At 43.3% G+C, this 14,821-nt stretch overlaps 1 protein-coding gene across 2 annotated transcripts in view; it reads right to left on the bottom strand.

Annotated features, from left to right (window-relative positions):
• Positions 1 to 14,821, bottom strand: part of HNRNPLL (heterogeneous nuclear ribonucleoprotein L like) — a 44,385-nt gene that overhangs the window by 11,586 nt on the left and 17,978 nt on the right. For both annotated transcript variants that reach the window (XM_014598205.3, XM_006266164.4), the window contains exons 4-7: positions 8,387 to 8,472; positions 3,997 to 4,093; positions 3,827 to 3,899; positions 87 to 158 (exon numbers count right to left, since the gene is read on the bottom strand). In XM_014598205.3, the coding sequence (XP_014453691.1) occupies positions 87 to 158; positions 3,827 to 3,899; positions 3,997 to 4,093; positions 8,387 to 8,472 (328 nt within the window). The remainder of the gene's footprint in view (positions 1 to 86; positions 159 to 3,826; positions 3,900 to 3,996; positions 4,094 to 8,386; positions 8,473 to 14,821) is intronic.

The following is a 14,821-nucleotide window of genomic DNA, read 5'->3' as shown; positions in this document are numbered from 1 at the left end:
TTCTATGCAACCTAGAAAAATTTGTAATTCCACCATATAAAAAAAAGTGAAAAAAGTCACAGACCACTTGTCATTCTGTTACTTACCATAGCCATCATGTCTAAACGATGAAGGGTGTTCTCCCAAAATAGCTTGCCTCTGGCGGCCCTTCCCTCTGTCTAAGATATGTGGGTGGAAAAAAGTAGTTTTACCAAGTGCACACCTGAATTCTCAAATCAGGATATTTATAATTTCATCTAAGAAGTGAAAATATAACTTGATATCTGGTTAACTTTAAGAAAATCAGTTTTTAAGGCCAGATGTAAATCATAGAATGAAGTTAAGAGGCTGCCATTTGTATAACAAAATTCACTTAAAGTTGAGATTTTTGGCAAAAGAGAATGTGCAGACAATTTAAATCTATAGGAATACTTGATAATGTTCTGCAATTGACGTCACATAATATTACAGATAGCACCAGAGAGTAGGATTTACCTATGCATGTCTTAAAACAAGTTTTAAAAGCAGTACTTGTGAAAGACAGTACCTGAATCATACTATTAGCTTCAACAGCAACACATTTTCAAAGTGGGCTTCTTTCAAGAAGTTTCAGCATAAGCCAACAACAACCTGTATTACATGGTTTCACAATCAGTAAACAGAGAGCATTACATTTGTGTACATATATTTACATGAACACCTATTGATTTCTGGGAATGCTGAAAGGACTGTACATTACTGCATTATTCATGATGCACAACGTTATTGTCAATTACAATGCAATGTTACTGAATAAAATCTTCAATAACGGACAATCCTTTGAGAAAACCCTGTTTTAGATCATGTAAAGTTAACCAAGGGATCAACAGGACTGGATGAAAGCAGCGCACTGTTTCCAAAAGGTACAGTTCTACTTAATTTTCTTAGCAATTCCCAGAAAAAAATATGAACTTCCAAGTTTTCTTGGTAAGTGAGAGTAGAACATTTCTCACCCATTTTGGTTAATAAATTAGTCCTTGATGCACCACATTCTAAAAGTGTGATGAAATATTGATCAGTTTGTTATAATTAGTACAAATATTTAAGCACGACTGATCTCTACCCCGATGCCTGAGAAGTTTTTCCCAAGCAGTTTGAACTCCTGAGCTTAACCCTCTGTGACAGTAATCAGTGGGACATGAGAAATGGATGCATCTTTCTGCCAAGAATGTTGAGGACAGCTTTGAGGCTAGATGATTATGCTGCAAATAAAAGCTTAAGGCAGACAGCAGTGTTCCTAGAACACTTGGATACAGAGAGACAAGACTACTTTTCTTACTTCATATGAAGTTAAATTGCCCAAATTATGTTAGTTCTGCCTCTTGGGGATTTTACTTTAAAAACAAAAGAACTACCCCCCCCCCCCCAAACAACAACAATACCCCTACCATTCACTAGCAGTCCAAAGCTCCCTCACTACTCATTTTAACTATTTATTACATGGTATAAAGTATACAGGTAAGAAATTAAGTCACTTCCATAGTTCTTTCAGAAAAATTAGTTTAAAATTCTAGCCTGTGGATCTATTTTCTTGACCCTGTGTAGACGGAGTGGCCAGCTGTTAGACAGCTCTAAGAAATATCTTGAGAACCTTGTCTCAAAGCAAATGTCACATCAAAGGGTACAGTCCTTTGGTAACCAGAGGAAGCCAACATATTTCCACAACCAAATGGAAAAAAAAAAACAGTTTACATGCTACCTATAAATACATTTCCCTCATATCTGCACACGTTCCTCAGAAAGCCTGCATAGGTCGAGGAATGCTTTTGGGAGAGGAGAGACGGTGAGAACGTGCATGTGCACACAGTTTATAACTATGGAGGCCTGGAAATATTTAAGCTCCTGAGAATTAACTGAAAAAATGCATTTCTTTTGTACATCATGAAGGATGCACAGTAAGCGTGCTTATATAAAACGTGAAAAGCAAGTACTTGGATCAGAGCTCAGTTTTATTTGTGCACAGTACTTGCTTTGTGTATGCTTCACTGGATAAAAACTATTTTTGGGAGGTATAACTCAACTATTTATTGTTTTTTGATCAAAGATAGTGTGCAGCACAGGCATAACACTACCATTACAAGGCTAGCTGAAAAGTATACATCTGGTATGAAGTGATGTAATATCACAAAAATGAGAGCAACAGATTCCAGCAACTCAGCTCAAAGAAAAACAAGCAAACAGCAGATCAGTGAATTTTGGGATAAAATAAAGCAACCTCAACATGTAAAAAGTTTCCCTAGTAAAGGAGAGTGAGAAATGAGAAACGTGTAGTCCCTGAACCTCTATTTTTTGTAAGCCAAATCACTTCACATGAAAGTTTTCATATTTCCTTAAGTAAGTAAAATTTGTAATGGTTAAGAAACCAATACTGCGATTAGTCTTTTTGGTCCTCCCCATGCCCCTTTCAGTTTCTATGCTTTTAAGTTACTGACAACTTCAATTTTATTTGCATTAAGCAGCCAGGAAATTGAGTTAATTTCTGAATTTTGGTTCAAATAGTGAGATTCTACCAGCTGCCAACCAGTACTGTAGCTCCCTTGTTAACCTTTTACAAGAACTTAATTCTGAAAATCCAAAACCTTCATTTTTCAATTATACAACAATTTTACAAACTCAGAATTTCTGAAGTTAACTTTGAAGCATATTTCAGAAAGAAGTCAAAACCCTCACCTTTGTATAAGACTCTGAAGATACTCTACCTTAAATTGGACTCTAACTCCATGTTATACATATCTAATTTCTAAAATTACATTATATAGAAAAAATATTAACACAAGTCACTGAACAGTTACAAAAAAATTGAAACACTTTACAGAAGTCAGGCTACACAGCAGTTTCTCTTTTACATTTTAGGCATAATTTTCACTTGTAAGACTTATGCTCTGACTTATTTTCACATGCAAGAATCCAAGAGACAAGTTACATGTGCACCAAGCGTGCAACTCCCTATTCCAAATATTTAAATATAGCTGAGGGGTCTTATTTGATAGCGTATTGATCAATCCCAATTTTCTATACATGTTATTCCTCTAATTTACTTACTTGAGACAATATTTACACTGTAGAGACTGAATGTGCTGTTCTTTTAAATACAACAAGTCATAAGAAGATTACAACATTGTAGATGAGATCAACAGGAGTTGGGATTTTTCCATTTTATGGAGGTTCTTAAATTCTGCAGTTGTAATTCTAGGGTTAAGATCAGTATACATACACACTTGAACCGAAATGGGTACAGTCTATCATGGTATTTATTCATCCCATGCAAATTTGAAGTACTGTAAGTGTCCTCCTTTAAAAACTTGTGGTGGTGATGCATGCAGTATGCAGACAAAGTGAGTTGCAAGTCTGAGATTTTCAGAGGGCTTTTGCTGATGCCGATGTGGTGCATGATGAAGTGTAGAGTCAGCCTGCTGAAGTCCTCTATCCTTCTTAATGCCTTGTCCAACATAAGGGAAAAAGTCCTTTCCAAAGAGAAGCAGTGTGCAAGTTTGTAGTTTGTAAGGAATAGTCTGTATCAGTTTCCTCCCCTCCAAAGAGAGAGAGCTGCTTGGAGAAATGCAAGTCCTTGAACTGCAAACGTGTTTGCATGTGTGGGCTCCTTGTTGAACTAAATAGCTCAGATATACACCAGTAGGGGGCACTAATGTTCAGTGTTATTTCCTGGATTACAGGTTGGCCTCTGCAACACAGCCTTCACCAGCAATGGCTTGTTTGAAAGGACTATTGCATTAAACAACCTAACCATGTATACAGTACAGTATTTAACGCAGGTAACCACTTACAGCTATAATATATGAAAACCTACCTCTTCTGCCAAGATACGGTTTAGTGTAGTCCCAACTATCATTGTCGTTTCTAATGACATTAAGTCGAGTTGGCTGTTTAAACAAAGTAAAATTAAAACAAACACAAGGTAAGTCTGGAGCTTATGCATTTTGGTAGTAAAGTTATTACTAGAGAAGATCTGAGCATTACCCTTGCATATTCAATTTTTAAAGTACAGCATCCTGCATATATGTCTGCTCCATTGAGTGCTGCCTTAGCCTTCTGGGCACAGAGAACAGATTCAAATGTGTATCGTGTTAAGGATTTTTTAAAAAAAATGTTGAAAGTAAAGATTCCTCCCCCTCAAAATAGAGACAATTTAAGATGTTTTAGAATAACCTACACATACTTTGCCAGGAATGAGGCATCTAAAAAGGTCGACCTGTTTAGTACTCAAGAAAAGCTTTGGCTGTCCACATTCTCAACATCAGCCTAAGCCACATCTTGTCTACTTTTGAAGTGCAACAAGTTTAGGATGAGATTTCTAACACTTTAAACAGACTCATTCTACTTATGGCAAATACTGTGCAGGCCGGGAGCGGCCCGAGGCCCTCGGGGGTTTTTTCTTTCGCGCGGCAGGCTGTGGCCAGCAGCCCGGACACGCCGGGTCGGGGAAGGCAGGCGGCATGCTAGAATTAGGCACGGACGCTTAGTGGTTGATTTAAGATTATTTTACTTACACCGAAGATGGTCGCGGTGCAGGCAGGAAAACTTGCTTGAGTTGCAGTTACAGATAGAAAAGAAGAGAGGCATACTAGAGTTCCTTCCCGTGAACCTTCTAGCCCAATCCAGTTGGAGGCTCTAAACCGCGAGCCCGTCATGCCAACCAAAGAAAGTACTCGAAGCAAAGAGCTCTGAATAGACTCACACGAAGTTTGCTAGGCTCCGTGGAATTTGCACGCAGGGAAGGGTACATCGAGGGATCAGGCGGCGACGGGGAGAGGCAAGAGGCTGATCAGACCCCTATAGCCTTCTTGAAACACACACTGGGTCCGATAGGCTCTGCAGCGCTTAGAGATCTTCACAAGATGTGAAGTTCTCCTCCTCCTGATAGTCGTGGAGTTCTCCAACTTGGGCGAAAACCGCTCAAGCCTCTTATACGGCTAGCAAGCCAATCGCTAGCCGCCACGTGGGAATAATTTAGAACTGGCCAATAGTGGGGCACAAATTTGAATACAAATGGCAGGAACTCCTTGCAGCGTGCATTTCTCTTCTGCAACCTAGAAATGCACCCTGCAAAGAAAGCTACAAGTGGCAGGAAACAATTTAGCAGTGCTGAAGCACACACAAACAAAAATCACACCCTTGGGTTGTGACAAATACAAGTACAATAAAAGCCTCAGTTTACTTCTACAAGTTTCTGTGTGCTTACCTAACTTTAAAAAGGCAGACACACTACAGTTCAGAGCGAGTCTGGAAGGGCCATTTCAGCCAAGTTTTATCAGCACACGTAACGAGTTATTGACAAGTTCAGTAAATGACTGTAAAGCCAGCAGAAAAAGGCTTAAAAATGGACTGCTGAAAAAGAGCGGAGGCCAGTATCTTCCCTTAGTACTTTGAATGCAGGTAATAAAAGGTTGGGACTGCGGAGTCATAAATTCAGTTACTTTATGCAAGAAACTAGGACACAGAAAGGAGAGATTAAACAGGTCTTCCTTTCCAAGACAAGAATTCCTTCACTGAATCAGGAAAAAAGGAACTTAATAAATTTTACAAGCAAAACACCCAAACAGGACAGTCTAGGTGGCAGGTGCTGCAACTGGGGCATTACCGAGCTTACATTAATTCCATTATCCAGAAGTGCAGATGAGCCTACAAGAGATGCTCTTGTGGTGTTTCAGACTACTATTGTTTCCCCACAAATAACTACAGTTCTCGGGAGCTAAACACAAAAGCATGTGAACAGCCTGCAGAGTCCCAGTGCACGATTCACAATCCTCCTGTATTTAATGATATGCAGTGCTAGGTTGCCTAGTAGGCCTGTGTAAAATTTCAGCAGCCATTTTGTTTTGGAGGTATTTGGGGCTGTTTCAGTGCCCAAAACACTGAATCTGAATTAAAACAGAAGACTCAGAAACATCTTCAAAACGAAACATGGCATCCAAAACGTTTTGGAAAATTTCAGTTTCGGAGCTGGGCTTGCAGGGAAACAGCAGTATGGCTGCTGCCCTGCTGTGCAACTTGACTCCGCAGGGAGTAGAGATCAGCACTGGGGGCTCCTCGCCAGCGGCAGCAAGGAATCCCTGGCATGGATCTCTGCTCCTTCTGGAGCCAAGTTGTACAGCAGGGCAGTGCTGGTCCCTGCCACGTGACCTGGCTCTGCAGAGAACAGAGATCCGCACCAGGGTCTCCTTGCCAGCGCTGCCCGCCCCACACAGTCCCACATTGCCAGGGCAGTGCAGGGTGGGCAGTGGCAGTGAGGGGACCCCCGGGCACAGATCTCTCCTCCTTGAGGAGCCAAGTCGTGCAGCAGGGACCAGCAGACTGGCTCACCACTCTACGTTGCTTCCCTGCCCCATGACCCAGCATGACAGGGATCAGAGATCCACGTAAGGGTCTCCACACCTGCACAGAGGGCAGCAGCCCTCCCCCTCCCCAAGACAAGTCACCCGCAGCCCTGTCCTGCTCCCCACTGGGAGCCTGGAGTCCCCAGCTCCAGGCCCCACCTGGTTGGGTAGGGTTGTGCGAAGCTTCCCTTGCAGCCCATTTAAAACAGATTCAGGGGAGCTGAATATCCGAAACAGATTCGGCCGAAATGAAACAAGACAGTGATCTAAAACACTGAAACAAGCCACTGTCCTCCGAAACGGCCGAATTGGAAACTGAATTGAAACATAGCAGTTTCGCACAGCCCTATAATGCCTAGATTTATCAGCACTCCATTCCAGGAGACATTCTAATGAAGGATTTAACCAAATGAATCATTAAAAAGTTCTATACAGTTTTCCTTGTGTGTTGTTATATTAACTCTGCATCTCTGTGGAGAAAAGTGTAATGTATTGAAAATGTGTAATTGCCCTGCAGAACTTGCTACATGCAACGGAAAGATTTACTGATTAGAGCTTCTAGCAAGTATAGGAAACAGTTTTGCAAGCACAGAAGATGCGTTAGCTAGATACTTCTGCAAAAACAAGCAGCATTGAAACAGATGGTAATACTGAAATTATCAGCACTGGGTTTCAGAGTTACAGCTACATACACCTGAACGTGTGGTAAGGGCAAAAGACACCCTTAAAGCTACTGTTTCAGACTACTTGCTTACACCACTCCATTAATTTGTACTTAGCAATGTCATCTGCAACTGCACGTTAAAAATTTCATTTAAATAATGGAATGTTGCAGAATTTAAGCAGACAGACAAGAGTCGAGCAAAATTTGCAGCTACAATACTGGAGGAAAAAAACACTTACAGTACCCCTCATCTTTAACACAGAGTTGCAGGCTGTAGAAGATACCTTATCCAGCAGTGTGCTACCCAATCCAATTAACATTGGTTATCATAAACATGCAATAATTTTGTACAGCAAAATAAACCACTCTCTGTTGGGGTGCATAGTCTTCAAAGTCAAACTTCTGTACTAAAGACAAACAGCAGCAACTAGTTCCTTGTTTTGGTGTTAGGTACAACTTGTATCCCTGGCAAGTTACTGAAGAGACCCTCAGTTTAGTTCTCCATGCACTCAGCCCAAGAACACCAACAGACTGGTAATATCTGTGGTCCTCTGAAAGGCACATTAAGAGCCAGAGAGCAAATTTTGTGCCAGACATTTCATTCTTGTGCCAAGAAGCAGAAACAGGGCAGTGGAGGAAGAAATCAGCCTCCATAGACAAGACTGCTAGAATGCTATAAAGATTCAGTCATATCGGACTTTGGACCTTGATATGTACCATAATCTATTAACTATTCTCAGTCACAGCTGTTTCTTTCACTTAAATTCACAGTGGCAAGTAGTACATTAAGTGGTGAGCTAACACTGAGAAAAGAATGTTTCTTCTCTGTAAAGACAGTTTAAACTAGATTAAGCATAGTATTTTATACAAGCCACAACTGAAAGAGAGAAGTACCTCTTCGAAAGGTAGTCAACTAGACCAGTGCTGTAACAGTTAAATAATTTCCAACAAGTGCCCCAGAACATTCTTACCAATGCTGAGTTTGTAACTAAATGTTATTAAAAAAAAAAACAAAAAACTTACCTTTAGTATGCAACACCCCTAAAAACAGCAGAAACTATTAAATTGCTTGTATGCTTGGCAGCAATATCTGTACAAATAGGAAAGTGATTTAATCTTTCATTCCAATAATTTTAGGGGTTTCTTTTAACAAGTTATATAACATTCCTGACAAAAATTCTACTGGCAGCAGTCCTTCACAAAATATTTAGGCACAAGTTCATTTGCAGCATGCTTTGGAAGCAACAGTGCCTTGCTTTTGAATTATAAGATATTTGAAGCTGAAGAATAAACTGAAACCTTCCTAAATATTCTCATATTTAAATGACATCTGTAACAAAGTACATGCAAAGTGCCAATAAAAGGATATTCAACCATTGCTTGTATTCCATTTCTCTTGAATATAACAATACGTTGTACTTTTCCAACAGGGTTGCACACTGTATACAAGACATCCTATTAAAAAAAGAAGAAAAAAAAAGAGTGTGTTGAAATGTAAATACACTTTCTTCAGATTAAATTTCCTGGTGTCAAAATTTAAAATTCAAATAAGATTTTTTATTTTTTCCCCACTCAGAACATTCACTGATGCTGAATGTTCATCCTGAGGTTAGGAATTACCCTTAAGTAACCGTATCAGAATTAACTATCAAACCTCTTCAAAGAAAACAGATAATTCCTATAGTAAGCAAATCCCTACAGGGGAGTTAAATTACCTAACCCATGAGTTTATGAATTGAAACCGAACAGACTTCACCTGAGAATGTGGCTCAGCTAGAACATAAAGGAGAAATCTTAATATATACATCAAAAACAAAGTCAACACAGGTGGTTCTCCTGTCCCTTCAATGAATACAGATATAGCAAAGAAGTGTTTTTGTAGTTCATGAAATTCAAAGTTGAAATCATAATTTATGAAAGGACCATTTTCAAAGTTGCAATCCAGGCAATCCCTCTAAAACAGGGGCGGGCAATTATTTTGGGCAGAGGGCCGCTTACTGAGTTTCAGCAAGCCATTGAGGGCTGCATGACAGGCAGCCCAGGGCAGACTAATATTAATTTTCTAAATTTTTTAGGCGCCCCACGGGTCGGATAGAATGGCCTGGCAGGCCGCATTTTGCCCACCCCTGATCTAAAATGTACATGAGGAATGCTCAAGACACCATAATACATGGCTACATTGCATTAGGGATATACCTACAATGAAGTAGCTCTGAGACTGTAACACCCCTTATTTTGCTCACTTTAGGTATCAAAACTCATACATATGGTCATACACATGGGTGAAACATCACCAAGGGACCAGGAAAAGGAAGAGGGGAAAAATCTCTTCTTTCCTTTATCAAAACTATCTGTTCTTAGACATGTTGGTCCAGATCTAAAGCCGTTTTTTTTTTTTTAAATAGTTAAATCACTGGCAAGGTGAAAGAAAATAACAGTATTTACCAACAGGCACAAAGCTGCTTAACTGAAGATCAGGGATGGACAATTATTTCAGCTAGAGGGCTGCTTGACAAGTTTGGGTGAAAAGTCAAGGGCCACAAGGGTAGTCCCATCTCTTGACAGGTGCCCTGACCCCTGGATGCCATCCTGGGACCAGAAGTCCCGCTCCCTATCCCCTGACTTTTACCACTGGATGTCTCTCCCCTTGCCCAGGAAGCACTACTAGCGGGGGAGGGGGGTGGGGATTGTTTGTAAATTGGGGGGGGGGGAGGGTAGGGGGTGTAGTGTACATGTGGTTGGGGGAGTATTTGGTTGAGGGGTGTGGGGTGTGTATGGGATGTGTGGTGGGGGCATGGTGTGTGTGTGTGTGGGGTTGGGTTGCGTGTGCACATGTGGGGGGCTTCTCCCTCCTCCCTCCCCTCCCCCTCGATTTCCCCCCTGCCTGTGCTTTGGGCAACCCCAGTCCAGTCCCTGGCAATGATCAGTTGATCAGGACCACTCTGGGGCAGAAGCCTCCTGGCAGTCCCAATCAGTTGATTGTCAGCTGGCAGGAACCATCCATGGGCTCAAATCCTGGTATGGTCTCTGCTCACTGATGCCAGATCAGGAGTCCCCTCGGGACAGAACTCCAAGGCAGTCTCAATCCTGCCCAGGGTCAGGTAACTGGGATCATTCTGGGGCTCAAGCCCCAGGATGGTCCTGATCAGCTAATCATCAGCTGGGAGGGACCCCTTCAAGGCTTGAATACTAGTACAGTTCCTGCCAGCTGACAGCAGATCAGGAACCCCCCTTCCCCTCCCCCAGCTGGAACCTCAGGGCAGTCCCAATCCTGCCAAAAAATCAGCTAATCAGGACTGCTCCCAGGCTCTAGCCCTGGGACAATCACAATCAGCTAATCATTGGCAGACTGGGACTGCCCTGGGATCCAAGCCCTGGGGCAATCCTTATCAACTGATCAACAGCCAGCTCTGGGGACCACAACGGGGCTTGAACTGGCCCCATGGGTCCCTAGAACCAGCCTACAGTCAGCTGATTGTCAGGCACCCAGCTGCAACTAGCTGGTGCAGGGGGAGCTCAGGATCATGATCCAGGGCTCAGATCCCATTGGTCTTCAAATAAGACCTAAGAGTCCTATAGATGACTATTCCTGCACAGATACTTTTCAAAATACACTTTCCCTTCCCCCAACTACGGAGAATTCTAGTGAAAAGTAATCATATGCTCTTTCTTTTACTTAGTCAGAATTAAACATCTAACTTCTGCTGAAGAATTGGATGCAGGTGTCGCCGTGGATGTCGTCTTTCTGGACTTCAGCAAGGCCTTTGACACTGTTGACCACCCCATCCTCATTAAAAAACTAGGCGACTGTGGCATCGATGCCTACACAGTCAGATGGATTGCCAATTGGCTGAAGGGTCGTACTCAGAGGGTGGTGGTGGACGGGTCATGTTCGACCTGAGGGGAAGTGGGCAGCAGAGTCCCCCAGGGCTCAGTCCTTGGGCCCGCACTGTTCAATTCCTTTATCAGCGATTTGGACGACAGGGTGAAAAGCGACCTGTTCAAATTTGCTGATGATACCAAAATTTGGGGTGAGGTGGGCATGCTAGTAGGGAGGGAAAGACTGCAGAAAGACCTGGATAGGTTGCAAGGGTGGGCTAACAAGAACAGGATGCGTTTCAACATGGACAAGTGCAGGGTGCTGCACTTGGGCAGTAGTAACTGGCAGCACACTTATAAGATGGGAAACTCCCTTCTTGAGAGCATGGAGGCAGAAAAGGATCTTGGAGTCATCACTGACTCCAAGATGAACATGGGCTGACAATGCGAGGTCATGGTCGGTAGGGCTAACCGGACCTTATCGTGCATCCACAGGTGCATCTCAAGTAGGGCGAAGGAGGTGATCCTCCCCCTCTACGCAACACTAGTCAGGCCACAGCTGGAGTACTGTGTCCAGTTCTGGGCACCCCGCTTCAAGAGGGACGTGGACAACATTGAGAGGGTCCAGAGGAGGGCCACCCACATGATCCAGGGACAGCAGGGCAGACCCTACAATGAGAGGCTATGGGACCTGAACCTGTTCAGCCTTCACAAGAGAAGGCTGAGGGGGGATCTTGTGACCATCTATAAACTCATTAGGGGGGACCAGAAGGGCTTGGGGGAGACCTTGTTTCCCCTAGCGCCCCCCAAGGATAACAAGGAATAATGACCACAAGTTGTTGGAGAGTAGGTTTAGATTGGACATCCGTAAGAACTACTTCACAGTTAGGGCGGCTAGAACCAACAGTCAGCTGGTTCCAAGGGAAGTGGTGCTGGCTCCTACCCTGGGGGTCTTTAGGAAGCGGCTCGATGCCTACCTGGCTGGGGTCACTTGAGCCCAGTTTTCCTCCTGCCCAGGCAGGGGGTCGGACTTGAAGATCTACAAGGTCCCTTCCGACCCTACTTCTATGATTCTATGATATGACAGCAAACTAAAGGTAAGGAAACATGTTACAACAAACCAGAGACAATTTTAGCTTCTTTCATAGAATGTCTTTTAACAGCGATTTCCTTAACTTCAGAAACGTTTTTTGTTTATATATTTTTTTATTTTATAGAGTGGTAGAAGCAGTGTACAGGAAACATTGAATTTTGTTACTTAAAACGGAGTTGTCTTGGTTAGTTATGACTTTTCAAATCAATGGCTATTGTTCATGTTTTCTGATTATAATTTAAATTTCCTTCAAATCATATGAAGTTTCACTTCACCAGAAGCAGCAGATTGTCTCAAGCAAAGCCTGCACTGGTGTACAAAGGAAATCCTTAAAACTTTCTACATTCCTAAATAGATTAGGAATGTTTCTTTAATGCTTATTGGCTATATACCAAGTTTAAGTTTTTTCTTAATTCATTAAGAAAAGTTTGCATTTAGCCATAATAGGGAGTCAGATCTTTGTCCAGTTATAGGTCTTTCAAAAGATTTTGGGAACATTAGTCATTTTAACCTCCTTTACTGATCAGCAGGGATCCGGGTTTTCTGTTTCCAACGGAAAAACCGAGAAAACCACAGATTTCTCATTTTTATCAGACAAACCCGCGGATTCCCCCTTATGCAAATAGCTCTTCAAGCTGGCTGAGTTCCAGCCTACAAGAGCTGTTTGCAAAAGGGACACCCTTAACCCTGCCCTGAGGAAAAGGGAGAGGGGGAAGGGCAGAGCCTGATGCTCACACTTACCAGAAGGTGATTCAGGCTCACTCTTCTTGCTGGAATTAAGTGGGGTTTGGGGGTTGTGGGCAGGGCTGGCAGGAGGAAGCTGGCTAGGGGCTGAGGAGCAGAGAGGTTTGTATCTGGCCGGGCACTCTGGCTGGGAGGGGGTTTGTGGCCTCCCCACTCCCGGCTGGAGTGCCCAAGCTGGCTGGGGGCTGAGGAAGTGGGGAGGTTTCAAGATCTGGGAGGCGTGGGTGTCCCCCGTCGTGTCCACAGATTTTGGGATTTTTATGAAAATTTGCCATTTTTTATCAAGGAAAACCATGATCCCTGCTGATCAGCACATTCCAGTGAATGAGTGTTTACATATCACTGTAATGGGGTCCCTACCCCATTATTGGGAGACTGGGTGGTTTAGGGTTTGCTCTCACTGCTACCTCCCCCCCCACCAACCCTTTTCCCTCATTTTCACCTCCATCTTTCTCCCTGCACATACACACACTCCTTCCCTTTATGGTACCCATGGGGTCTGAGCTGGTGGGTCTCTGGGTACTGCCAGTTTGCACACAGGCTGAGGATGTGAAAGAAGACAGCGACTAAATACATGTGCAGATAGAGCCTGATGATCTAGAAAGTGAAAGTAAAGGGTCAGGTGACCTACAGCCTGCTACATAAGTCCAAGTCTTGGGCCAGAGAGGGGCAATCTGGCCGGTGGACCTGACAAGGGCAGAAGCACAGACTGTGGCAGGGAAAAGCAGCAGCCAGGACCAGAGGGGAAGAGGCTCCCAAGTGGAGCAGCAGGTGGCTGACATTTGCCCCTCAAAGTCGAGTGAAAGTGGTGGCTGCACAAGGATGATGGGAGATGTTGTGCAGAGGAACCAGCTAAGTTCCCAGACTTATGCTTGTTTTCTTGACTTTCAATGGGACTCTGGTGCAACTACATCAGGTGGAGTGAACCCTAGCAAAACACATGTACCCCAAATCAGACTGGGAGGTTCTGGGGGGAGACCCAGATAACAGCCAGGGGACACCAGCATAGACTGGGGCAATGAGGCCAAGGACTGGCTCTGAGCTCAACCAGAAACTGCCTGTTCAGTTTGGTAAACAGTAACCCTGCCCAGCTTAGCAGCTGCGAGCCTGGGATGGACTACACTGTGCCTAAGGCCCTAAATAGCAGGCCCAGAGCTACAAGGTACAGCTAGAATAACAATGCATGGGATAGTCAGTGTGGGCCCCTGTCCAGACAAGGGCCATATATCCTGGAGCGTGTTCCTCCAGGGAAACTGTCACTGTGAGCATATTCCATCAAGTCATGGCAGTCAAGATCTCAGTCTGCAGTAGATGTGAGGCGACCAGTCTAGAAGGGCCCAGAGGATCAGCACCCGAGCCTCTGCAAGCAGGCGAGGCTACAGTCATACAGACCAAGAACCACTTTATATCAGCTTCTGCAAAGCTTTGTTAGCACAAGCTGCTACTTCTGCTACCCACAAATCCAAACTGCAGCTGCAATTTTTTTTTAAAACATTCGGCTAAGAATCAGCTGCTTGGAGAAAATGCATGTAAAATCATGAATACAGCCAAAACAGTTAGGTTTAAATTATAATTCTGTTTCATTTTAATCTTACATGTGATCTGTGTTATATTTGCTCAGTTTACAGTGAATCTTTGACGCAGGCTGCCTGTAGATGTTAACCCTGCCACCCCAAAAAAACAAACAAAAAGAAAGCCAAAAAAGCCAAAACACACTTCACCGGAAGAAGCAACGTGTTACTTTGACCTGGCTCCGCAGTGTCTGCACAGATCGGGCACTTCAACAGAGCTTTTTGGAGCTTTTATCTAAAACGGATTCAATCAGCTACTAGAAAAAACTGCCAGAAAAGCCCCATTAAAATACCCAATCTATACAGACATTGGGCGAGTCAGGTCCAGCTAACGAGATGCCTCTTCTGGGCATGTGCTGGTCGTGGCACGAGAGCGTACAAAGTTTAAAGTGCTTTTTTTTTTTTTTTTTTTTGGGGGGGGGGGGGGGTGTTTATAACATCTGCAAGCAGCCATAACAATTAAAACCCAACCCTATTTTCTACCACTTTCTTTTACATCTACAATAAAACTGACAGCAGCAGTAAGAATTCAAACCACTCATGGGTTGCAAGAGAAACCCTCCTACAATCAAACAAC

The sequence above is a fragment of the Alligator mississippiensis genome, chromosome 1, assembly GCF_030867095.1.
Source record: "Alligator mississippiensis isolate rAllMis1 chromosome 1, rAllMis1, whole genome shotgun sequence".
Lineage (NCBI taxonomy): Eukaryota > Metazoa > Chordata > Crocodylia > Alligatoridae > Alligator > Alligator mississippiensis.
Note: the sequence above shows the minus strand (reverse complement) of the source record. Positions and strands in the feature narration are given on the sequence as shown.